The sequence below is a fragment of the Cryptomeria japonica genome, chromosome 3 (genome assembly GCF_030272615.1).
Source record: "Cryptomeria japonica chromosome 3, Sugi_1.0, whole genome shotgun sequence".
NCBI lineage: Eukaryota > Viridiplantae > Streptophyta > Pinopsida > Cupressales > Cupressaceae > Cryptomeria > Cryptomeria japonica.
In genome coordinates, this window is record NC_081407.1 from 250316484 (window position 1) to 250342680 (window position 26197).

Here is a 26197-nt window from a genome sequence, read left to right on the forward strand (position 1 = left end):
ATTAGCATTAGTTTCATTACTTAACCTTGAGTTAGAGAAACTATATGTTAAAACAATGTTTTTACATGGAGGTTTGGATGAAGAGATACATATGGAGCAACTAGAAGGGTTTGTTCAAGATTGCAACAGAAAATTTGTTTGCAAACTCAAGAAGTCATTGTATGGCCTAAAGCTATCACCCAAGCAATGTTACAAGAAGTTTGATTCATTCATGGCGAGCCAAGACTTTGTAAGAAGTGAGTATGACAACTATGTTTTCTTTAAAAGTTTGGAAAATGGCTTATACATTATCTTGGTATAGTATGTTGATGATATGCTTGTAACAAGTAGACGCGTGGCTGAAATCAATAAGTTAAAGGCTCAGTTGGCTAGGAGTTTTGATATGAAGGATCTAAGAGTAGAAAAACAAATTTGAGGCATAGCGATACACAAAGACAGGGAACATGGTAAGCTTTAGTTATTGCAATAGAAATATGTAGAGAAGATCCTCACAAGATTCGGTATGCAAGATGTGAAACCTGTAAATATTCCTTTGGCTTCCCATTTTAACATTTCTTCAAGTTTATGTCTTAGTAATAAGGAAGAAAATGATTATATGTCACGTGTATCGTATGCAAATGCAATAGGAAGTTTGATGTATGTGATGGTATGTACAAGACCAGATATTTCACATGCAGTTGGTGTAGTAAGTAGATACATGGCAAATCTAGGTAAAGAGAAATGGGCAACAGTGAAATGGGTGCTTTAGTATTTTAGAGTCACAAGTGATTATTGTATCACCTATGATGGTTGCAGTGGTTCAATGTGTGGTTATGTTGATTCTGATTTTGCAGGTGATTTGGACAAAAGGAGATCTACATTAGGTTATGTCTTTACTCTTGTAGGTGGAGCTATTTGTTGGATGACGAAGCTTCAAGAAATGGTTTCTTTATCCACAACTAAGGCAGAACATATGGCTGTCTCATGCATGTAAAAAGGCAATTTGGTTGAAGGGTTTTCTGGGTGAGCTTGGAAAAGTGTAGGACAAAGTGATTGTATTCTATGATAGTCAAAGTGCTATTCATTGGCTAAAAATCCAATTTATCATAGTAGAACCAAGCATATTGAAATTAAGTACCATTTTGTAAGACAGGTTATTGATGGAGGTGGAGTAATCCTTGAGAAAGTTCATACACATAAAAATTGTGTAAACATGTTTACTAAACCAGTACTGGTAGAGAAGCTGAAGTGGATTGTGGCTTCTCTTGGCTTACAAAAGGGGTGATGGTGGTTTTAAGAAAGTATCAGGTAAATTGTTGTCAAGGTGGACATGGTTAGATAATGCCAGTTCAATTAGAAACATTAAATATTAGAAATGAAAAATTCCTATTGTCTTCTCACCTTCAGAATAGCACTTCTTCTTTGTGGGAAAGTTCCTACTTTCTTTTAAGGAGTTTTTTCTTTGTGAGAAAGTTTCTACTTTCTTTTAAGGAGTGGAGTGGGATATTTCTATGTTGGTGATGGTTGCATTTAGAAGAATTTATGTATATATCTATGTTGCCTATGAAGGCAAAAATGATGTAATTATTGTTGTTGTGTTTTGCAAATTCAGACTTCAAGAGAGTAGAAGCTATGACATTTGTAATTATTTTCTCTTAAGCAATAGGAATACCGATACCTTGCCTCGTGGATGTTTCCTTGGCATTTTGTCAAGGTTTTACCATGCAAATTTGTGTCTTGTGTGTTGTTTTGATGTTCATTTCTTTTCTTCAAAATTTATTTGCATCTAATTTGTTCCGCAATATTTAATTATCTGTGGATTTTGCTTTTTCTTGCACAACATGTTATACCATGCACATCATAATTCCTCACAATTTCATGCCATTGTACCGGCTCTTGCATTTTGAAGACCAAGATGTATAGGTATAGTGTCATGCCCAAACTTTAGGGAAAAAAACACAACAACAAATTTTGTTTTGAACACTTAATTACTTGCGACCTATGCTTAATTGGATGTGACAACTTAACAAGTTGTTCTAAACAAAATCATAATTGGTGTTAAAATGGGTTTCGAAAGTGAGCGATGGATTTAAATTTAACTAGAAGTCTTAGGTTTTAATTTTAACTCCGAAGCAATAGGATTAGATTCTTACTTACGCAACCATTATGATAACTCCTATTATCAAAACAAAATAAATTTAATGTTTTTATAAGGACAATATCCTTTTTGATATTAAATAAATTTTCTCAAAAGCCCTTCAATTTGATTACATTTAAATAGCCCAATTCTACTAAATTGACATTAATACAATTTCTTGAATTAATATCAATTATTTATCTAAGTAAAGGACTATCAAGTTTTCCCCAAATCCTTGATAATATAATCTCTGCTTTAATAACTTAAATAATTCTAGAATCCATTAAATCAATATTAATACAAATTCAGTGTATTAATTTTAATTAATTGGGCAAATAAAAATAAAGTGTCAAACGTCATTATAATAATTAAATCATTAATAAATAATTCCACTTGGATTAAATAAATCCATAAGATCAAAAGTCCATTAACTTATTTTTAACATACATAACTCGCTACCATACCCCCTTATAAACAAATTAATCATTTATTTTACCAATAATGAAAATACCCCCTTTTACTAAAATAACCATCTAATAATCTTCAATAAATTATTCCATCTAATTTATATATACTATGAAAACAAACACCCTAAGAGATTTAAATGATCCCTAAACTTTATAATTTACCCCTTTTAAAATGGGATTTTTCCCACTCATTTTATTTCAAATTTTGAAAAGAACCCTTCTATTATTATTATTATTATTATTTTATTTTATACCCTATTTAGGGTTTCCCCCTTTTTTTTTAGATAAACATACTATCTATTTGTTTCTTATTCTTCTTCTTTCTTCTTCTTAATCCCTAACCCACATTAGGGTTAGGGTATTCATTTAAACCTTTATACTTTTTATGCAAGGTCTAGTTTTATTCATGGCAGTCGAGGGTGTGCAAGTCGGCGGATTTTGCAGGCCATGGTGGACGATAGGGAGGGGGCTTGAAGGCGGGAGCCATGCCTAGTGTGGATACCCACAGTGGCGGGTCGCACCGCTCACTGTGGATACCCACAGTGGCGGCCACGCTGCCCACAGTGGCGGGTCGCACCGCTCACTGTGGTTACCCACAGTGGCGGCCGCACCGCCCACTGCGGAGTACCCACTTGGCGGTGGGGGGTGGGGTAGAGCTCTCGGCTCTCCCATTCCCCGTGTCAAGCTAAAATTTTCTTATTTATTTATTTATTTTATTTAAGATATATATATATATTTAAAAGTTTTCATAGCAAGAACATGAATGCCAGATTCTCAAATAGGATAATATTTCATTTTTTTATTTTTATTTTTTTAAATGATGCATATATCTATGTAAATGTAGACATATTTACCTTTCTTTTTTTTTTCCTTTTTTTATACAGTGTCATTTCCAGACTGTTGTTTAATAACAACATTAGTAAATCTCTTTTTATATATACATGTTTGTTTTTTCCTGATTAGCATGCTACAACAGCATTATGTTTATTTACATGTAATGCATTTTACTTTTATTAGCTACATAGGTTTATTTATGTACATGTGTTTATATATGTATATATATAAATATATAACTATGTAAAAAATGGCTAGGTTAAAATAATTGTATTCTCAAAACTCACTATAATTTTCCAGAATACTCTATATTACTACAACATTTAATTTTTTAAGCAAAATATATAAGTATCTTCTAAAAGAAGATCTCACAGAAGACTTTCCAGAATAGCCTTATATATCAGTAATGATTTTACTTCCTTATAGACTAACCAACAATATAACTTAGTGTACTTATTGATTAAATCACAAGATTTAAATATAAACTTTAACTTCCTGACTTTACTTTCAACTAAATATTTATTTTCTATTGCAGAGTTACTACTAGCATTTTACATTAACTTGCTAATTTCAAATAAACAGAATAGAATAAGTTTTGTTTTCTTTCATTAGCCTATAGTTTTCCTTTGATTTAAAGTATACAATAACTAGATTTACAAAAATGTATTCTACTTCTTCATGCATTTTCAGATTAGGAAAAATATGACAGTAATAGAATTTATTCACAACTGCAACTATCTTTTTCTAATTTACCTCTTTTTTTTTTTTAATCAATAACAACAAGATGAAATGCATTATTAATGATAACTCTAAGATATCTATTTATTTTTCCTTTGTAACTGAACTGTAGACATAAGCAATATTTCCTTTCTTTAATAAAAACTGCATTACACATTTGACTATATTTCATTTCTTTCTGCATTAAATAGTTAAGACAGAAATATACTTCATTCCTAATCTGTTTCAAGAAGTAAACAACCATAAAGAATAACTCCAATGTTATTCTTTTCCTTACAAGGACTACTCAAATAAAATACATCTTTATTACATAGTAAAACAATCCAATAGTTACATTTAAAACACCATAGTTTCTTTTACTAAAAATAGGAAATAACTAATTCAAGCCTCTCATTTCTACTAAATGAGGGCTTATCAAATATATTCTTTTTCTTTTCTGCAACTAAATACAATAAGAAATAGGATATTTTCAAGCTTCATTTCCAATCTCTTCCCAAGCAAACCTGCAAATAAAAGTTGTAGGTTGTGACCATGGAGGCTCACCTCCCAACCTACGCTTACAAGAAGCCACCCCGAGCTAGGAGAACCAAGGCTAGACGGGATACACACATTAAATACACATAATGTGACTTTTCAAGTGGGGTGAAGGTGGACCATATACCTAGAGGATAATTCTGCAAGTAGGAGAACATAATGCCATTGCAAGGCTACAAAATAAACAAATCCACAAGTTTCAAACTTTTCCTAACAATTCCTTATGTCCCCAACGGCATACAAGCCAACAAACTCCCCTTATGACCCCCATTGCATAAACATAACACTATGCAGAAAGGGTCCCATAACCCCTTGTAAATCACTCTCTTCCAAAGAGATCATATACACTCATAGGCTATCAAACAACCCTTCACCCCAAGGCCACTCTTCCCTCCCAAGAGTGAGTTTGGCCTTGAAAACTCCCAAAACAAAACTAAAAAAAAACACAATAACAAAAGAAAAGAACACATAGGGAAGAAATCAACATCTTCCCAACACACTAAGATATCAATAATTAAAATAAACTATAACAAGCAATCTTTTCAACAATACTACAACATACATGAGCTAGAAAACAACCAACCTTAAATCTGCCAAAAGGGATGATGAATCTTGTAGAAGAGCTTCCCAAATCCACTATCTTTTCCCCTCAAGACTTAGCCAAAATCTTTTAAAAAAACTTACAAAAATTGCTCAAGAATCTAAATCTCCAAAATGGAGTGTAATGCCCAGCCAAAAAACCCTAAAGGATTCAACTAAAACTCTCGAATAGAGTGCAAATAATTTTTTTTTTAACATTAAAGAACTTAAAGATGCATTAAATTAAATATTGCAATAACATTTGCACAAGCAGAAGACCTAACTTAAACACCTAAAGGGTTTCCAACGAAGATTACTAAATTAATCCAATGAATATTAAGGTGTATTAATCCAACTAACAAAGAGATTGATTAAACCTACTCATTATAGAATGATTACCACATGAACATAGCCATAAAATTCCGTAAGAGATTTAACTATCATGATTGAATATATACATCTAACATTAGCTACATTACATCACTAAGTTGCATCCATCATATTCTATATTACTGCATCTAAATGATGACTTCATACATGCATTTAATATTAATATCATCTATACTAAATTATTCATTTTAACCATAATTCCATTCATAAATCCAAAACAAAAAGGAACCAAATGAACATATACACCAAAATTGATATCGGAGTTCACCCCTAATGGGCTACATCTTCGGGTCTGCTTCAAATACAAGACCCTTCTAATAAATAATAGGTAAAAAATACATAAGGTTCACATAAATTACATCTTTCCATCAAGGCGTACAAAAACAAATGATACATATGACCACATAGGGTCCAAGAGATACATGAATGATCCAAGAAGAAGAAAGAGGATCCATTTGATACATGGAGTGGAGTAAATACAAAAGAACATCTAGAGCACCTGCCAAAACTAATGCCTCACATACCATCATAAGAATCCCATGGTCTAACAGGAATATCAGGTACTCACATGAAGTATAAACACAAAGATATGACTCCCACAATAGTGCTCCAAGCAAAATCAATACAAGACTGCACACTAGAGAACATAAGGAAAGAACACATAGTCTAACATGACATCGAATCGTCTCAAGAAACATACACATACACACGAGATAAGACTTCACAAAGAATACCAGGTGACATCTACAAGTCTACACAACCGTGTACATAAGAGAAGAGTGTCATCGCATAGTTTGGCATGGTTATACTGGAAAGCCTCCATAGACCCCGACCCCCATCATGGGTTATCCTGGTAGCCTCTCCCGAACTCCTGGCCCCATCCAAGTTCTATGCAAACCCAAGCTATCCTTTCATGAAGACAAGGTAGATGGTTTTCCATTCCAGGCCTTCCCAATGCATCCTGAGTCTGTACAAGCACTCAACCATGAGCGAGGCACAATAAATCTTGATTAATGTTTGTAAAACCCAACCCCCCATTTTTAAATTAAGTTATCACTTATTACTCAACTTCTGATGAGTTATCCTACTAACCACTTTGGGCGTAGCCCTCACTCGAAAGCCACTCTCTTATGACACCACAATCCTACAGAACTCTAAGGTACGACTCACGATACCCAAATACTCGAGTTCAGACACAATAATAGTTCACTTGGTCACCGAACCTAGTTCCTAGGTTGAGTAAACTAGAGAACTCAATTGAATCACAAGAGGAAACTATAACAGAAAAACAACACCAAAAGGATTACATATAACAATTAACTAATGATTTGCACATAAACTTAATCATAAGCCAAACAAGTAGGCAACCCAAGATAATACATCATGACATAAAAGAATACAATAATGTTGTTTATTGTTATCTCAATTGACCAAGTTACTAAAATTCTAAAATTCTGACAAAATCACTTAATAGGAATTGATTCATGTAATACCAATATCACTGATTTTGACAAAAACAAGACATTAATTATCTATCTAGAAATCATTCATACATATAGATAAATGATCTATACTCGAAATTATGTAATTAAATCTTTCTTTAATTACCTAAACAAAACATTCTCATATATTTCTCAATTCCAATATATTAATATATTATACATATATATAAATATACAACTTTCCCCATTAAATCATTTCCACTAATTTTCCAATTCATGAATTAATATTAATAATTATAAATATATTATATATATATATATGCCCTATAATATTATATATCTATTTTATTAATATATTTTAAATATAAAAAAAAATTAAAACTTAATAATGAATTTATCTTAATCTAAGATAAAATAAAATAAATTAAAATAATATATATATATATATATAATTAAATAATAAAAACTTTAAAACTTTTTTTAAAAAAACAAACTTTAATAAAAAGCAAGTTTTAATAAAGTAAAAGCAAACTTTACTTTAAAGTAAACTCGGGTGAGGGGGGAACATGGTTCCCATCATGGAAAACCATGGACTTCCTTCCCACGCAGCACCCAAAATGCCCCCGTGAAAAATAGAAAACACGGTTTTGTTTAGTTTTTTTTTTTTAAATTGTTTTTAAAGCAAAACAAATTTCCCTGTCAAAATATAATATTTCAGAAAATTTTCTAAGGAAGGAAATAAAGTTCTAGAAAACAAAATCAGAACTAATATGTTTTTACCAGTATATACAAAATGCTTAAATTGGCAAAATTTTGCCAGTATAACCCTACCCAGGGGTAAAATTAACAAATTTAGACCACTAATTGATTTTACAATTCAAATACTAAGATGAGAGAATCAAAGTGAAATCTTGGGTTTTCAACACACAGAAAGAAATTCACAAAACTGATTTTGAAGTTCATTCTTTTTACAAACAAGGAATTAGATTTGGGGGAAATATCTAAATCTGAATTAAAATCATCCTAATTTATCAATCAAAACTAAATGAATGTATTTAATAATTTTGAAATCAAACCATTTACACAGGAAAACTCACTAGTCTGATTATTAACTCAATTCTTTTTCCTCACAACCAAGAAATTGATTGAAACCAATCACCAAAGGATTCAATACCAGAACTTAAACACTCCTTCCCTTTTAACCAAAAAAAAAATAGAAGAGTTTCCAAACAGAGAATGAAACCATATGCCCACATACATAGGGATTTCCTCAAAATAATTTAAATTTCAAAACAGAGGTAATTAACAAGAATCCAACCTCAATAAGAAATTTGGGTAGTGTTTGCAAGAAGAGCTCCACCTGCAACTGGATAAATTCCTTCAACAAAGGATGCACAAGAATTTTCCTCCCAAACTTCTCCCCTCTTTCCTTTGAAAGAATATGGTTAAATAGAAAATTTCTAACCTAGAATTATTTTAGGTTGAAATTATTTTTGGACCAATCAAATTCTTTCCATAAGGTTTAAATGCAAAAAAAACTTATCTCTCCAAAATTTGATTTTCTCCATTTATTTAAAAACTTAAATTTACATTTTCAAAGTCAATGAGGAAAAATATTTTTATTTTCTTATTTCTATTACAATTTTTTTCAAATTTGCCTACACATTTTATTTCTCACATGAAAACAAAACATGATCAAACTTTCTTATACAATAAATTGAACAAATTGATTTTACGACTAATCACAAAAACGGGTCGCAATTGATCTAATTTAATCTTTTATTTACCAATGCATAATAACATATTTAGTTTAATTAAATATTTAAGATTAATTAAATCATTTCACCCATTGCATAATACAAACTTAAGTGACCTAATTAAGCACGCAACTCACAAACCAAATAAAAAGAGAACTTATGGATGACCGACACCACTCATATTGAGCACGAATAGGGGTAACCCGAAGGGTTTAAGAACTTATCTTCTCCCACATCCATTGAATCAATAAGGTACTCTCAAACCTATGAAACCAGGTGGAGTCGATACCTTGTACCCACACGGTACTCAAACCTGCATTTTCCTGCATCATCGATACACACATGCATATATACATAAAACATGGTAAACATACCAGTGAAGGAGAATCGTGACTTCTCATGTCTCACCAAAGTGAGTGACGAGAAACCACCTCCCCGCACCCCATACACACACATACATGATACATTCACATGGCGCACAACATGCATAAAGGAAACGAGTTAGTCCATAATCATTAATGTGAAATTGAAATCAATGTTTAATCATCATCAATAAATTAATGCATAATCATCATTAACTAGAAAACACACACATAAAAGCATACATCATTATGATAGCATACTACTTGCACAAAACATCATGACCAAGGGGGGTCTACAAAGGTACTAAAAAGTCAAACTTAATCAAAGTACGCACAAGAATAGAATGATCGGGGAAGAGGTACTACATGGAGAGTGGGTGAAAAAACTTCTCCCTCCCAAACTATTCCCTAAGAAGACACTCCTCACTCTTTCCAACCCACTTGGGAAGGGTGAAGGATGTTCATTGGTTGGTCTTCCCAATACCTTACAAAATCTCTAGCCAAGACACCTCAAAAAAGGTAAAAGGAATGGGGAAGAGCAATGTCACTCATGAGGAGGGTTATCTAACCTAGGAAGACTCCTCTAAAGTTGAAATTCGGCCAACTTGGGAAATTCATTTTTTGGGGTGGCTAAAAAGGCCCTAGGGAGTGGACACATGGCTAAATTTTTCCTTCATCCATAGGTACATCATATGGCCCACTAAAAATGCCCTTAACTTGACCCTAGGAGTTAGTTTAACTCCCTAGAAATTCACCCAAAGTTTACCTACGAGTCAACCCTGAGTTGACCTTTCTAATGGCTCCCTATCCTAGACTTTCTTGGTACCATACTAGGATAATTGAAAAATATGCATTGGTAAAACAAATTTCCTCCAAAGGGACATGTCATTGCCAACTCATCCTACAACACATGTGTCAAGTGACACTACAAAAAAAATTACACATCACTAAAATACACATGGCAAATGTCCCTTTTTTTGGAATTTATAAATTAAACAATTTCCAAAATAAACACACATCCAAGAATAACATTTACAAATTAAAACACATATACAATTGAGGTGTTGTCTCTCCAAATAGATAACCCTTGGCTTCACAAACGCACATAGGCCTAGGCTTGATTCTCCGAATAGTTTCCATGGTCACATGGAATAATTTTCCTGCACATCTCATTTTGCACATTAGTAATTCCAAAAATCACATTTAATATCAACATATGGAAAGAATACAATTCAGACACTTTGCATACAATTTCAATCATAACAATCAATTTATCATTTATCTAATAAAATCCACATAAAGCAATTTACTCAAAAGGCATCCTCATAATCCTCATGAAAGTCAATCATTAATACGTCATGCGTCCATGTTTTTAAATATCAAAAAGAAGTACTGTAAATTCTGAGATAGCTAACATACGTCATATCAAGATTATGAAATCAGTGGATCATATAGGATCTAAATCCATAACACATCAAAATATGCACCGCAAGGCAAAATAATTCCATAACTTGGTTCAATTATTTTTCCCCACTAATCTATCCATCTAACATAGCCCATCCTATTGAATTATAGCATTTGTTAATACTTTCAACCACGGTCAACTAAGTTAACCAGAGCTTGATCAGGGAGGGGCTCTACATATAGCTAGGACATGTTACTTTTTTTTGACAAAATACCTCGAAGAAATATGGCCCCATGGAATATTCAACTGCACAAAATGGATTTGGAGAAAGGGTGTTAGAAACTTACAAGAAAATACAATGGTAGGTGTAAAGCCAATCCTCTAATGCTGCCCACATTTTTGCTCCTGAAAGACATCCATCCCAAAATGCCTGCCCCAATAACTAATCTGCAAATGTTAGCATGTTAATTTCTTCACATTGAAAAAAAGAAGTTAACTATAATTGTGCGTGAACATGCTTGTTTGTTTTTCTATTTTTGGTTACCGTTCAATATGTCAAAGACCTCTACTTATTGAGGTTAAATTGTAATGTTTTTAATGTCTTTGATTTCTATGATCAACTGATCCTTGATCTCGTGATCAAGAGGATTTATAATTCATTGAATGAATATAAAGTTTTATTAGTTGTTGAGCAACAATTTCTATGTTTTTATTGCTATGTAGCAATTTGTCTTTATTTTTTATTTTCTTCATTTAGTATTAGTGCCATGTTCAAAAAATTATCTGGGTTAAATTGTTGAATCTAGAGAAAGATCCAAGAAGATCCTACTAGTAAGAAGGAAGCGAGATGAGATCAAAAGATCATCATTTTCAAGACAAAGCTTTGTTTCCACGTTTGAAGCCTTAGGTAGATCACAAATAAAACAAGGATGATTTGCATGTTGAAGATCATCATTTTTTAGAATAAAAAGCAATTCATGGGAAGATGCTAAAAGAGATCAACAAAGATCACAAGTCATTTATGTGATATTTTTTTCATATGGGAAGTTGTCCAAGTTGCATGGGAAAATTATTTTTCAATCAATGACATCAATCCTGCTACCAATGTAGAAGCCACCATCCAAAGGTGAAGTCGAATTGACATTTGCATGTCAACTAGAAAAAAATTGAGGTTTTGAATAACCTCATGTCCTAAAAGAAGGTGCAACCAGACAATTTGCAACCCAAACAAACAAAGAGATTGCTAGAGCAAGAGAGATCACCAAGATATAAAAAGATCGCGTTGATTTTGAGAATATCCAATGTAGTAAAGTTCAAAACCACCTATGAAAAAGGTGAAGCCCTCAATTTGTGAGGAAGACAAATCAAGCCTTACAAAAGGCCATAGTTTTTTTTTTCAAAAAAAAAGGAGAAAAACCCTCTATAGGAGGAGAGAGATTCACAAGTTTTGTGAGAGTTGTATAAATTATTTAGATCTTATTTTAACATTTATTGAGCTAACTCCCATCTAAAATTGGACCACTACCGAGTGAATTGCATACAAACCATTTTGAATTGTAACCTAGGGTGGTATATTTAAAGATAATTAATGGGGCATATGTAAATCATCCTAGATCAATTAGATACTATCTTTCTAAAAAGAATCAAACATTACAAAATTTAGATCAAAGAAATCTATGATAGTAATAGAAATATCTACATTGATCAAGCATCTTGTATTTAAACCAAATCCAAAATTGTAACTTTAGGACCAATATTTATTTAGGTGTTGAATAAAAGCATTAATAAGATCCAGATGAGTGGATTGAACCATGAGAAAATGGATAAATCCATTCAAGTGCATAATACATCACATTATTTCCGAGTTATTTTGTACTAAATTTAGCTTTGTCATTGTGTCAATTTGGTGCTTAAATTGATGCATTCCAGTACACAAGAAAATTAAATCTACCCATTTTCACTACAATCAACCAAATGTAACCCTTTTGATTTGTATATAACTCAATTAGTACCTATTTCTATATACTAGTTAGAATTATGATTGTGATTCAATCTTCTAGATAAAATTCTAAATGCAATTGCAACCAAATATAGTCATTGTGGTTTCGAATTACCTTAGTTTCTACCTAGTGGGTTTGATTCTATCTACTAGATATAATTGTAAATCTAGTTATACATTGGACCTTTTACAATTCTATTATCACAATCCCTAAGATGACTTCCATGCAAAATATTTTTACTTGGCACCTAGGATGGAAAAGAAAAAGTTAATGCTTAGAAAATTCATAAACCTTATAGATTAATTAGAGAGTATCATTCAAGAAAGAAATTAAGCATCAAAGCATTCATAATAGAGCACTGCATACTAGCAATTATGATTTTTGCATCAAGCGTATTGAATTTCAATTAAGGATAATAGCTATTGAAGTATTCTACAAAATCACTAGTAGTCTTTGCCTATGAGTGGATTCAACCATGATGCAATAAATTAAGTCAATTTAATGAATAGTAATTTGAACTTTCCTTGACTTGTTTTGTACTCACTTTAGCCCTATTGTTATATGTGTCCTTTTGGATAAGTTAATTTAATAAATTCTAACAACCTTTATCAAATATAATCTTGTTTATGTTGGATAAATTTTTTTTTTTTGTTCTTTTATTTTACTCTTTTCACTAGTTTTAAAGCATGCATGTTTATCTTTTACATAGTTTATGTAGTCTGTAAAATTGCTTGTATTACTAATACACATGCTTAAGAATGAAGTAAGAGTTTTTATTATTATATTAAGAAATGATTGAATTTTATATAATAGAAAAAAATTATACTCTATAAAATTTTTACCCATAATTTTTTTGTAAATAAAATATTGCATAGTATTTTTTTTTTTGTTAATTCTATAATTTGAAAAAAATTATATATACGTTATTTTAAAAAAAATAAATTAACTAATTTTTTTTTTCCATACATAATCAAATCTATTTCAATTTCTATTTTTCTTTGTTCCAATCAGAATTATGGATCTGATTTGTTTTTATAAATGAATGGGATTATCTCTATACAAATAAAATAATTGAAATTCAATTACTTTATTAAAATTTATCATGTTATAAATATTTATAATAAATAGATTTTCCAAAGAGGAATCCTAGTCTTTCAACTTAAATTACCTTCTAGCTAAGTAATACACATGGTTTTTTAATATATCTAGTTGATTTCAGCTTTCTCCAATTAAAAAAAATCTAATTGCTGATAAAGAAACAATTGCTGTATACTTCGTGCAATGTAATGTTTTGAATTACAAAAAACTTCAAAATTGAGATTGCTTGGTCAATAAAGGTTGGCTATTGTGTGCCCTAAAAAAAGGATTGTAATTGTCTTTTCTTTTGTGCGCACTTAGTTATGAATTTTAGCGACTTCAATAAACATTTGTGCAAGTGGTTATCAATCGCATATGCTTATAAAATGTAGCAAGAGTATACATCAACCAGTTGGTAGGCACCGCCATTTCTATCTATTTTTAAATGTTTAATACAAGCATCATCTGAAGGAATCCATTGACTTTGCAGTGCTCATTTCCATTAAGAATTTTCTCCTCATATTTTGATTGAAATGTAAGCATGTTTGAACGAGCACTTTCCTTTGATATAATATTCATCAAAATTTTCATAGTCAATTGACATGTAATGCCCACTATAAATAAAATAATAATAATAATCATATACAGTGGATAACGATTGTGATTGCACAGTATAGTGACTAACAGCAAAGTTTCAACATGTCTTACCTGAATCAAATAATTGAGGTAAAGGCAAACAACTGGTTTGTGCTTATTAATTATTATTTTAATTTTTTTAAATAAAAAATTGAGAGAGACTTGTAATGGTGAAGTCTTTTTGATGAGTTTTTCATCTGGCATAATGTTTTAAATGGTTATAAATAGATTATTTTTGTATATAATTGGTGTTGAATATTTAGTTTTGGTTGTCTTTCTTTTTATATTTATTGCATATTGCAATGTTTATGTGCACACAATCATATTTCAATTGATTTATCTAATTGATTCTGATTATTAATCCAATCCTTATCCAGAATACATCTTTTTAGATACAAATCCAAATTGGTTGTTTCACCTAAGTCATGTTCATGGATGTGATCTTGATCTCTTAAATGAAAGATCAAAATAGTTTTTTTAACTTATTAATGCTATTCTACACATTGGGTTCTATCCCACTTTGCATAAATCTGTGTAATTTAATGTTATGTTTGTATATAAAAAACATTCATTTGCACTCATTTTGATAATGTCATAACATGAAAGATACTTTTATCATCATTAATGCTATCGATTATTGATAAAAACTATTATCCAAATTTATATTTAAATCAAACAAGAAATCTAACATATCCAATTACACTCATCCTAATACGTGGAATTACTCAAAATTATATCAATTTTTTTATTGTCTTAAAAAAAAATTGATAAACATGCAAAATTAACAGGGTAGAATCTTAATCAAACAATCCCAAAAGAACACAATCCCATAAAAAGATCATAATTTCAGGTGAAACTTAAATTCACAATTTGTTCGTAGACTCTTATTTTGTTCCCATTGTGGCTCGGACCCATTGCCCACCTGTCCCATTGGGCAGGATTAGCAAAGTCAAGGTAGACAAATAAAAAGCTTTTCCCCCGCACACTCAGTCACTTTCATTGTGCCGCAAATTGAGAAGAGATTAACCTCACCAGTCCTTATAAGAAGCTCATCTCTTCCTACATTCTCCACACTACAGTCTTCATTGTTGACGTTCATAGCAAAGCAAATCAACAATGAAGACCACCAGTCTTTTTGCATGTGTTACTGCTTTGCTCATCATTCTGTGTTCTAGAGCTTCCAATGGGCAACTCAGTCCAACATTCTATGCTCAGTCATGTCCCGTTGCATTGACTATAGTTAGGATTGCCGTTCTTCAAGCTGTGGCAAAGGAGAAACGAATGGCTGCATCCTTGCTCCGCCTTCACTTTCATGATTGTTTTGTAAACGTAGGAATCTAATCTCCATGATGTTAGAATTTCACTTCTGTTCTGGATATTCTAATAGATCTATAAGTAACATGAGTTTTTTTCTTCTTTAAAGGGATGTGATGGATCCATTCTGTTAGACGATACCTCGACATTCACTGGAGAAAAGACTGCAGGACCAAATGCGAATTCTGTGAGAGGGTATGAAGTGATCGACACGATTAAAAGCCGGTTAGAAGCTGTTTGCGGTGGGGTTGTGTCTTGTGCAGATATAGTAACCATTGCTGCTCGTGACTCAGTTGTACTTGTAAATACTCTTCCCTGCTTTACCTTCTCTACCATATTATCTTTATCTCCATTTGCAAACCAATATAAGTTTTTGCTTCTTACAAATAACCTTAACATATTCTTCAGAATGTACGGGCCTGTAAAATTGCTATTTACAATTTCTTTTATGGACCTTGGTCAATATTATTGTGGGCTATATATCTTTGTGTTTTGTGATTTCCAGTTGGGAGGGCCATCATGGATAGTACAGTTGGGAAGAAGAGACTCGACAACTGCAAGCTTAAGTGGTGCCAACAGCAATCTACCTTCTCCCTTTTCAGATTTAAGTACACTTATCTCTGCATTTCAAGCTCAAGGCCTTTCTACTAAGGATATGATTGCTCTTTCAGGTATCTGCAAGCCTTAGAATTTTTGTTTTTTCAGGTTTAATTTAACACGTTCATGAGAAAGTTAGTAAATATTCATTTTGATGGTACCCACCTATTTTAGGTGCTCATACGATTGGTCAAGCAAGATGCACCACCTTCAGATCTCGCGTCTTCAATGACACCAATATCGATTCTGCATTTGCCACCTCTGTTCAGGCAAATTGTCCAAGCAATGGTGGTGATGGCAATCTGTCACCTTTAGACCTTGTCACTCCCAATTTCTTTGACAATACTTATTACAAAAATTTGAGAAGCCAGAAAGGTCTCCTTCACTCTGATCAAGAACTATTTAATGGAGGTTCTGCAGATGGCTTGGTTACAACTTACAGTACCAATCCAATTACCTTTTTCAGTGATTTTGCAGCAGCTATGGTAAACATGGGGAACATCAGCCCTTTAACAGGCACCAGCGGACAAGTTAGAACAAACTGCAGGAAAGTCAACTGAAATGTCAAAAATGTATTCAGTAAAAATACAACATAAGATCGCAAGATATTGTGTGCATGGTTTGAAAGGTTGCCGTCGAAGCTCCCTCTTTTGTAATTTCTACTTCGTCTTATTAATAACGTTGGCAAAATAAATGCCAAAAGAATGTAATTTAAATCCATGGTTTAAAAAAAATCAGCGTAAGAATTTGGAAAGAACAATTTCTGTTTTAAAAATTGGACTAACTCGCTCTTGGAAATTGCCACGAATATTTATATTCTGAAATATTAAATTGTCAAAAGAAATATATATGGGTGATTAAAACACAGTAATCCATCCTTTTTAAAAATATTTTTAATATTCTTTTTATACAAGATATACATTCATTTAAGAAAATAATTAAATTAAAAAATCAATTATTTACAACTTTTATGATTAAAATTATTATCAATTGTGTTCCCATATGCGTATGGGAAGAATAATTCAAACTTATATTTAGATTAATTTGAGATTCTAGAAGGTAAAGTGGGTGATGTTTTGTGGAAGATTGTTCAAAGAAGAAAAAGAGATCTTGTAAAAAAAAGTCCTCTCTCACCATATAATACAAATATGTGAAAGTATTTAATTACAACATGATCTTTTAGAGTGATAGAGAGTAATCCACAAGGATTGTTGAGGGGGTTTAATCAATTTGAGACATCCTAAATGGGTCCCTTAAGTGTCAAAAGGTGTAAATTATAAAATGTCAATGTCTAGGCTATTTCTAATGTCTTCCTTGGTATTTTGTATGTTTGTTGGCCTTTCAAAATTTCAAGGTTGTCCATATCTAAGCTACCTTCCCTACTAATCTCGACAACTTGCTCATGCCCTTGTAAAATTTGTAAAAGTATGCTAGAATTAAGGTTACAAAGTTTAACAAATGATTGGATTAGATAGAAATTTTAAGGTCCATCAAAAGTTAGAGATACTACATACATCAAAAAAAAGGTTAGGCATTTGATGAATAATAAGTGCTTAGTAGCTAAAATAAAACTTCATGAAGTTAATCTCACTAGGAAAAGTTTAGCTACTATCAAGGGAAAATTACCCCTATCACTTCCATTGCTTCAAAGTACACACCATTTTGATTAGATGCATTTGAACCCACAGTAGTTATTTTCTAAGAGACAGGAAATTTTTTAATTTACTAAGCCCTTTATAACCCACTAAACAATTCATTTGTTGGTCCCTTGGATCATAACAAATAGACCTTGTGTACACAAGAATTGAGCATAAATAATTATGTAGAACATAAATGAATAGATAAAATGATACCTAATTGGCCCCAACACTTTTCAAATAGGAATACATAATACTAAAACACTAATCTATATACACCATGACCCATTTGCATTGCCACTTTGTCGCAATGCACTTATGAGAAGCCACTCTACATGCACAAACACATCAAAGCTATGGATTACATGCATGGTAAGATATCAAACAACCAATTCTCATGGGTGTAAGATCTAATGTCTAGCATTTGAAATAACTAATTTTTATTTATGGAAGTAACAACTCACTAGGAAATGTTTATTTTTTGGTAAATTGGAAGCTACCACACATCCACTATCCTCCAAATGTTTCAAAATAAAGGCAATATAGATCACATGCCCACTAGATACCATACACAAGCACATGATGACACAATATTAGTTTGCACACACACTAAAACCCATATGAATTGTCTAGGAAAATACCCGAAGAATACAAGAGAATACTACATGCTTTACCACATGAAAAGAAGTTTTGAAACTTTAGACCCTAGAATTATCTTTCATAAGACACTTATGATTGTTTAATTTTCATGCGTTGGAGGAAAGCACATATGGTTTACCTTAGTCTTTTGAAACCTGACTTGAATTTATTTAAGACTTCCTTTCCACTTCACCAAATACTCATACTATGTTCTTTATTCTTGCATTCCTACTATCTAAATAATAATTAACCTCTTCTTTTTACTGTTGTTTTAACTAATTTTTCTAGTGTATTTCAATGGTATTATCTCTCATATCACCTTCATGATACTAGTATAGATTTATGATGATAAACATTATCAATATGCTTAGATATTTTGATATTTTTTATGTCATATACATTTTTTGAATTAAATATTTTCTTTTGATGAATATATCATATTTAACATTGCATTAATTTGAAGAAATAACACAATATTTAGAAAAAAAAGGCAGATGGTGAAAAGTCACAGCCATGAGTCTTAATATAAGGACCTAACCCTAAAACATAAAAGCTAAAAACATGAGACTAAGCCCCATAGAAATTAAGTATCCAGGGTTATGTTGGGCAAAGAAAGATAATTATTAACCGACTTCCCCCAAAAATCACTAGGAGTAGAGTAAAAAATTGGCTTCCAACTACTGGGCACATTAATCTTTAGCATTCTCCTTCAAAAGTGGTCGAGTCTAGATTAGGGAGATGGCAAGTGACACATGAGACAATTTGTTAGTGTTTGGCCAGTTAGTGTCCTACTCAGGAGAAGGTAGATGTGAGGGTTGAGACCATCCTTCATAGATTTCCTATTTTTTTGAGGCACTTGACCACAAGAGTGAGACCTATTCTTTCCATGATTGTCCCATTTGGAAGAGTGGCTATGTTTATGCTAGGACCTATGGGGAGAGATGGAGTCGAGAGGAACCCAAGCAATGGTGCAAGGGGTATTTCCCTAGTGGTCCAATAGCTCTTGAAGTTGTGCTACTTCATGTACAAAATTACTAGCTTGCACCTAAATTTGATAAGCCATAAGAGAAAATCATAGCCATAGAATACAGAGAGAAATATTTATTAGTAGAAGGGTGATTAAAAAATGTAAAATTTATGTCTTTCCATATGTTGAATTTAATATTTTCACCTTGAAAGTGTACCACATCTAGGTAAAATTGTGAGGTAGGCTAGGCCAATATCCAAGAAGAATCATGTTCCATGAGAAGAGATTAGGCTCAAAGTGCTTAAAAAAGTCATCGATCCAATTCTAAGGGTTCTTGAGAAAATGACAAAGAAAAAGTTATGCTTGAGTGACTTGACTTAACCATAGAAGAAATGATTTAGAGCGAGAATTTCCATGTGTCTAAGATGGGTCCCTAGAGGAAGACCTTGGTATAAAAAAGACCAAGAAAAGTGAGCCAACTTGGGGTCTTGATTAGCATTTCAAACATTTTAAAACCTTTTTTTCTAAACCACATGAGAAGAATGTAGATACAAGTGGGATTAAATTGATCCACCATGTGTAGATGAGTGAGAGACATGAATAGGCCATAGAAGGTCCATAACTCTAAAATGGAGTATTCAGAAATAATTACCAATCCTTCCACCAAGGTTCGAAACAATGCACTCCCATCAAATTTATGTTAAAAATAAAATTATTCATTTTCAACTTGTTATATGTTCTAGATAAAAATCATTTCGGCTAAGATATGCCACTACTTCCTCTCCAATCTCAAACTCCTTATATATTCTCTTTTTATTTGTTAACTCTTTGAATTAGCCATTCATTGTCTTTAGAAAGATGACTTCTTATTTCCACATGTATTTCCTACATGTGTTAAAAAAAAATTCTACTTCTACACTCCTCTTCTCTTCATTATCAATGTCCCTAAAGTATGATATATTCCTTGGACTATTGTCATATGCAACCACACATGGTGTTTTAACTATACCTCCTATTATTTGAATTATTATTTTTTATTTTTTTTGTAGGGCTCCAATTACCTATCTTTTTCGTAGCCAAGCATCTCAATAAGTTACTTAGAACCCTATTCAAAAACTCATTTTGTCCATCCATTTGTAGGCAATATGATAAATTGAGTTTCAAAACATTCTTCATTTTCTTCTATAATGTCTTTCAAAAGTATAGAACAAGCTTTGTGTCTTTGTCTAAAATGATAATGTTTGAAAGGCCATGCAACGCTATAACTTCTTTAAAAAATAAGTCAATTGCATGTATCACATCATTACTTTTCTTGCATCAAATGAAATATTCCATTTTAGAAGAATCTATTTATAACTCCAAACATTAAGTCATACCCTCTTTGTATTCTTATAAATTCTAAAATAAAATTCATAGTTACATCTTCTTAAGATCCCTCTAGTATTGGTAATCATCGATTTGAACTCACATTTTGACTACATCTTGAAACTTGACAAATCCTGCAACTTTGATCAAATTTCATTACATTCTTATATACTTGTGACAAAAATAATAATTTTGTCTTATCTACTTCAAAATTATGCAAAACCCTACTATGCTTATCCTCGATGCAAATTTCTCTCATTGAACTCGTTATAATAAATAATTGACTACCCTTAAATACTATGTCGATTCTATAAATTATATAAAATTTTGTATACACTACTACTTCTTAACGAATTTAGAAGAATTCTTTTCTCTACGTATAATCTAGACCTAATAAGTTAATTACTTCAATATAATGTATCGTGTTCCAAGCGTTTGCAACTAGTAGATTTTTTTTGAGGAGAATCCTTCAAATTAAATTTGTAGAAAATTTGTAATCGGTAATAAAGAATGGATTATCGTATACGTTGTGCAATGTATGATTTAAAAATTAAAAAAATACTTCAAATTTGAGATCGTTTGGCCAGTAAAGGTTGGCTTTTGTGCCCTGCAAGGAGGACTGTAAATTTCTCTCTTTTTGTGCGAACTTAGTTATGATTTTTGGTAACTTCAGTAAACATTTGTGTGGAATCATTTTAACGTAGTTGTCAACAGCATGTTTATAAAATCTAGCAAGAGTACATCATCTTTTGAACTATTTTATACTATTTACAGACATCATCTAAAAGAATCCTTTGACTTTGCAGTGTTCATTTGTCATATATTGATTGAAATGTCAGCATGTTTGAATGAACACTTTCCTTTGATATGATGTATTCGATACTTCTATATCCATTCAAAATTTCAATGTTAATTGATATATAATGCCCACTGTAATAATAATAATATATATACAGTAGATCAGATAACAATTGTGATTGTATTTTATAGTGTCTAACAGCAAAATTTCAACATGTCTACAGGCCTTAGTTGAGACAGTGATGAAAAAGTAACATCAAAATCCCCTTTTGTCAATGTAATAATTGAGGTATATGCAAACAACTTGTTTTCTAAGGAATGTGACACGCTTATTAATTATTATTTTAGTTTTACAGAAGAGAAATCAATATAGAATTGTAATGGTGAAGCATCTTTGATTTATGTTTCTTTAACTGAAAATAATGTTTTATATATTTATATAGTTATAAATGGATTACTTTTTTGTTTTATAATTGAGTTTTCATGTTTAATTTTGTTTATATCTATCTTTATGTTTATTTTATATTATAATATTTATTTACACACAATCTTAAATTAATTGATTTATCTATCTAATTTTGATAATTAATTCAATCTTTAACCATAATCCATATTATTAGATATAGATTCAACAAAATTGTTTGACCCAAGTTATGTTCACAGCAAAGGCCATCCTTGTACCTGTAATCTTGATCCACTTAAATGGAAAATCAAAATCAAATATTTAGCTAACAAACCCCATTCTACATTTTGTTCCAATCCCACTTTGCATAAATCTTTAAAATGTGGTGTGACATTTGTTCATAAAAATAATCCATTTTGCATTAATTTTGATCATGGCATAACATTGAAGATCCGTCCATCATTTGATCATTGAATGTCATTGATTATCACAAAATAATCATCTAGATTTCTATTCAAGTCAAGCAAGAAATATAACATATCTCATCATACGCATTCTAGCACATTTGAATTGCCTAGCAATCATTGTAGGATTCATGTGCATGTGTTGAAACTTTTTGTCTACTAAGATATTTTTTAATACTACCAGCTTGAATTAAAAACCATGAGAGTGTCATAAAGAATATCATTGTCTAGCATTCTACTTTTCAAATAGTTCATAGTGTAGGATCCAAAGATTGCCAAAGACCAATATAAAACAAGTTCGCAATTGTAAACTAGATCAATAATTAGAAGTTGATCCAATGCAAACCAAAAATGAATTTCCGATTCTGATCCACATATGACTTTCAAAAACATTTCTGAAATTTATCTAAAACAAACAACAATTATTCATCAATTTCAAAGTATCTAATTTAATTTATTCAAATCTATCTAACTAATAATCATATTTCAATCTTTAATCTAACGTATAAATAATTATGTCTATTTACTTAATTACATTAAAAAGTCATTATTATTTTTCTTCAATGTACTATTATATCACTGTAAATTATGTTAATTGCCAACTTTTTATCTTCTAAAAATTATATATTTTGTAGACTAACTCAAGATCATGTTTCTTGTTTTACCAAACAACCTATTGCCATTTTTCTTTTCTAAAACTGATAAGCATGTCAAATTAATAGGGTATAAATCTTAATCAAACAATCCAAAAAAAACCATAACTATACCACCTTTTTAACATGCCATAAATAGATTCACGTTGTGGTTTGGGCCCATTCCCCAACTGCCCCATTTGGCAGGATTACCCGTTTTTTTTGCAAAGTCAAGGTCGACAAATAAAAAGCTTTTTCCCGGCACACTCAGTCACTTTCATTGTGCAGAAAATTGAGCAAAGATGAACCTCCCCAGTCCTTATAAGAAGCATATCTCTTCCTACATTCTCCCACACCACAGTCTGCATTGTTGACGTGCATAGCAAAGCAAATCAACAATGAAAACCACTAGTATGTTTGCATGTATTACTGCTTTGCTCATCATTCTATGTTTTAGAGCCTCCAATGGCCAGCTCAGTCCAACATTCTATGCCACGTCATGTCCCCTTGCATTGAGTACAGTTAAGACTGCTGTTACTGCAGCTGTGGCAAAAGAGAAAAGAATGGCCGCATCATTGCTCCGTCTTCACTTTCATGATTGTTTCGTAAATGTAAGAATTTAATCTCCATAATCTTAGAATTTCACTTCTATTCTGATTTTTCTCACAGATCTGTAGATAACATGAGTTTTTTTTTTCTTGAAAGGGATGTGATGGATCCATACTTTTGGACGATACATCGACAGTCACTGGAGAAAAAACTGCAGCACCAAATGCGAATTCTGTGAAAGGGTACGATGTGATAGACACCATTAAAAGTCAGTTAGAAGCAGTTTGCAGTGGAGTTGTGTCTTGTGCTGATATTGTTACCATTGCTGCTCGTGATTCAGTTGTACTTGTAAACACTCTTCCCTTCTTCACCTTCTCTACTGTTATCTTTATCTCTATTTGCTAACCAATAAACGTTTGCCTTTTACAAATAGACTTTAACTCATTCTTCAGAATCAAAAGGGTTTGTAAAGTTTTTATTTACAAATTTCTCTTCAGGACCTTGCCAAATCTTATTGTGGGCTATCTTTGTGTTTTGTGATTGCTAGTTGGGAGGGCCATCATGGACAGTGCCGTTGGGAAGAAGAGACTCAACTAGTGCAAGCTTAAGTGGTGCCAACAGCAATCTACCTTCTCCTTCTTCAGATTTAAGTACACTTATCTCTGCATTTCAAGCACAAGGCCTTTCTACCAAGGATATGATTGCTCTTTCAGGTATTTGCAAGCCTTCGAATTTTTTTTTTTAAGGTTTTAATTTAAATTTTTGATGACAAAGATAATAAGAAAAAACTTTAATGGCACCCATGTATTTTAGGTGCTCATACGATTGGTCAAGCAAGATGCACCAACTTCAGATCTCGCGTTTTCAATGACACCAATATCGATTCTGCATTTGCCACCTCTGTTCAGGCAAATTGTCCAAGCAATGGTGGTGATGACAACCTCTCACCTTTAGACCTTGTCACTCCCACTTTCTTTGACAATACTTATTACAAAAATTTGAGAAGCCAGAAAGGTCTCCTTCACTCTGATCAAGAACTATTTAATGGAGGTTCTGCGGATGCTTTGGTTACTACTTACAGTACCAATCCACCCACCTTTTTCATTGATTTTGCAGCAGCTATGGTGAATATGGGGAACATCAGCCCTCTCACAGGGACCAGCGGAGAAGTACGAACAAACTGTAGGAAAATTAACTGAAATTTTAAAAATATATTAGGTCAGAAGGCGGCACAAGATCCCAAGATATTGTGTGCATGAATTGAAAGGTTGCTAGAGTTTCCTCTTTTATAATTTCTACTACTTTGTCTTATTAGTGATGTTTTGCAAAATAAATGCCAAAACATTGTAATTTATATCTATGGTTCAAAAAAAAAATTCAGCGTGAGAATTTGGAAAGCCCACTGTCTTCAGTTTGAAAAAATGTAGTAGCTCACTCTTGGAGATTGTCGAATATGAATATTTAAAAGCTAAATTTTTAAGCCTCAATCCTATCTCTTATTAGTTTGGCCTAATGGATACTTTTATAGTAAAATACTTACATGTGATTAAATATTTCTGTATTTTTGGGGGGGTCAAATTTATTTACAAAACTGATACTTTTAGGTAAGAGGAGTTTTCCACACAGCACCAACATTTTTATATAGCAATTGAAATATAAGACAAATACCACTCAAATGATATTAAACAATACAATTATAGTAAATCTGTGAAAACAAACAAGGGGTTATTAGGGCCCTACTATTATAAGCTACATTCAAAACAAAAAAATACACCTTATAAACATATCTTATGTTTTTTGACTTTTATGGCAATGTAACAATTTGATGAGCATCTTTGATCCTCTTGGCTTGTATGAACCATGGTTCAAGGTTTAGAAACAACACCATGAGGGACCTATCACGAATAGAGACTGGGTCGATCGATTTTTAATGTCACTCAAAGGAATGCCAATAGAATCATCGATAGCCATCACTCCACACACATTACCCGTAACACATCGGACACCAAGCCCTAGGGCACCAGAGTAATGGGTCTAGCAAATCATTAGGAACATTAGCCATGTTAGAGACAATCCGACCTATAATTTTAATGCTTTGGTGTTGCATGTTTTTCATTTGGATTAGGCTTCTTTAACAAGCAGTATTTATAGGGCCTATTAGATAGGCATATTTTATCATTACTATATTGTCCGACAATATGAGATGGCAATCCTTTTCATTCCTAATCACTCTATATGACTTCAATATACCTATAAGCTTGTCCAACTTATTGTTTGTTGATAAAAGCTTGTTTGGATGAAACTTATTAAAGGTGGATCAAATTTCACACATTCCCTCTTAAATTTTTTTCCTGATGCACTCATATTCCCTTTAATGTTAGTGGCTAAATCATGAGCCCTTATTAATTTCTATAGGTGTTTAATCTTTGAGATAAAACCCAATTATAGAGTCAAAGGCTCCATCATATAAAACTAGACACATGGATTCATTTGGC

At 32.0% G+C, this 26197-nt stretch overlaps 2 protein-coding genes across 2 annotated transcripts; both read left to right on the forward strand.

Moving 5' to 3' along the window:
• The first annotated feature begins 15453 nt into the window (after positions 1 to 15453).
• LOC131037207 (cationic peroxidase 1-like) lies at positions 15454 to 16964 on the forward strand. The gene is made up of 4 exons (XM_057969274.2): positions 15454 to 15666; positions 15761 to 15952; positions 16157 to 16322; positions 16423 to 16964. The coding sequence occupies exons 1-4, from the start codon at positions 15454 to 15456 to the stop codon at positions 16806 to 16808; spliced, it is 957 nt and encodes a 318-aa protein (XP_057825257.1). The 3' UTR covers positions 16809 to 16964.
• A 6557-nt stretch (positions 16965 to 23521) lies between these two features.
• Positions 23522 to 25176, forward strand: LOC131037196 (cationic peroxidase 1-like). Its single transcript, XM_057969264.2, has 4 exons — positions 23522 to 23764; positions 23859 to 24050; positions 24250 to 24415; positions 24516 to 25176. The coding sequence occupies exons 1-4, from the start codon at positions 23552 to 23554 to the stop codon at positions 24899 to 24901; spliced, it is 957 nt and encodes a 318-aa protein (XP_057825247.2). The 5' UTR covers positions 23522 to 23551; the 3' UTR covers positions 24902 to 25176.
• Positions 25177 to 26197: the final 1021 nt, after the last annotated feature.

What these genes read in the sequence shown, in the direction of transcription:
- LOC131037207 (XM_057969274.2), top strand. Translation starts at nt 15,454, where the DNA reads ATGAAGACCACCAGTCTTTTTGCATGTGTTACTGCTTTGCTCATCATT. An exon ending in CTCGTGACTCAGTTGTACTT is followed by an intron (nt 15,953 to 16,156) that starts GTAAATACTCTT and finishes TGTGATTTCCAG; the next exon opens with TTGGGAGGGCCATCATGGAT. An exon ending in GGATATGATTGCTCTTTCAG is followed by an intron (nt 16,323 to 16,422) that starts GTATCTGCAAGC and finishes CACCTATTTTAG; the next exon opens with GTGCTCATACGATTGGTCAA.
- LOC131037196 (XM_057969264.2), top strand. Translation starts at nt 23,552, where the DNA reads ATGAAAACCACTAGTATGTTTGCATGTATTACTGCTTTGCTCATCATT. An exon ending in CTCGTGATTCAGTTGTACTT is followed by an intron (nt 24,051 to 24,249) that starts GTAAACACTCTT and finishes TGTGATTGCTAG; the next exon opens with TTGGGAGGGCCATCATGGAC. An exon ending in GGATATGATTGCTCTTTCAG is followed by an intron (nt 24,416 to 24,515) that starts GTATTTGCAAGC and finishes CATGTATTTTAG; the next exon opens with GTGCTCATACGATTGGTCAA.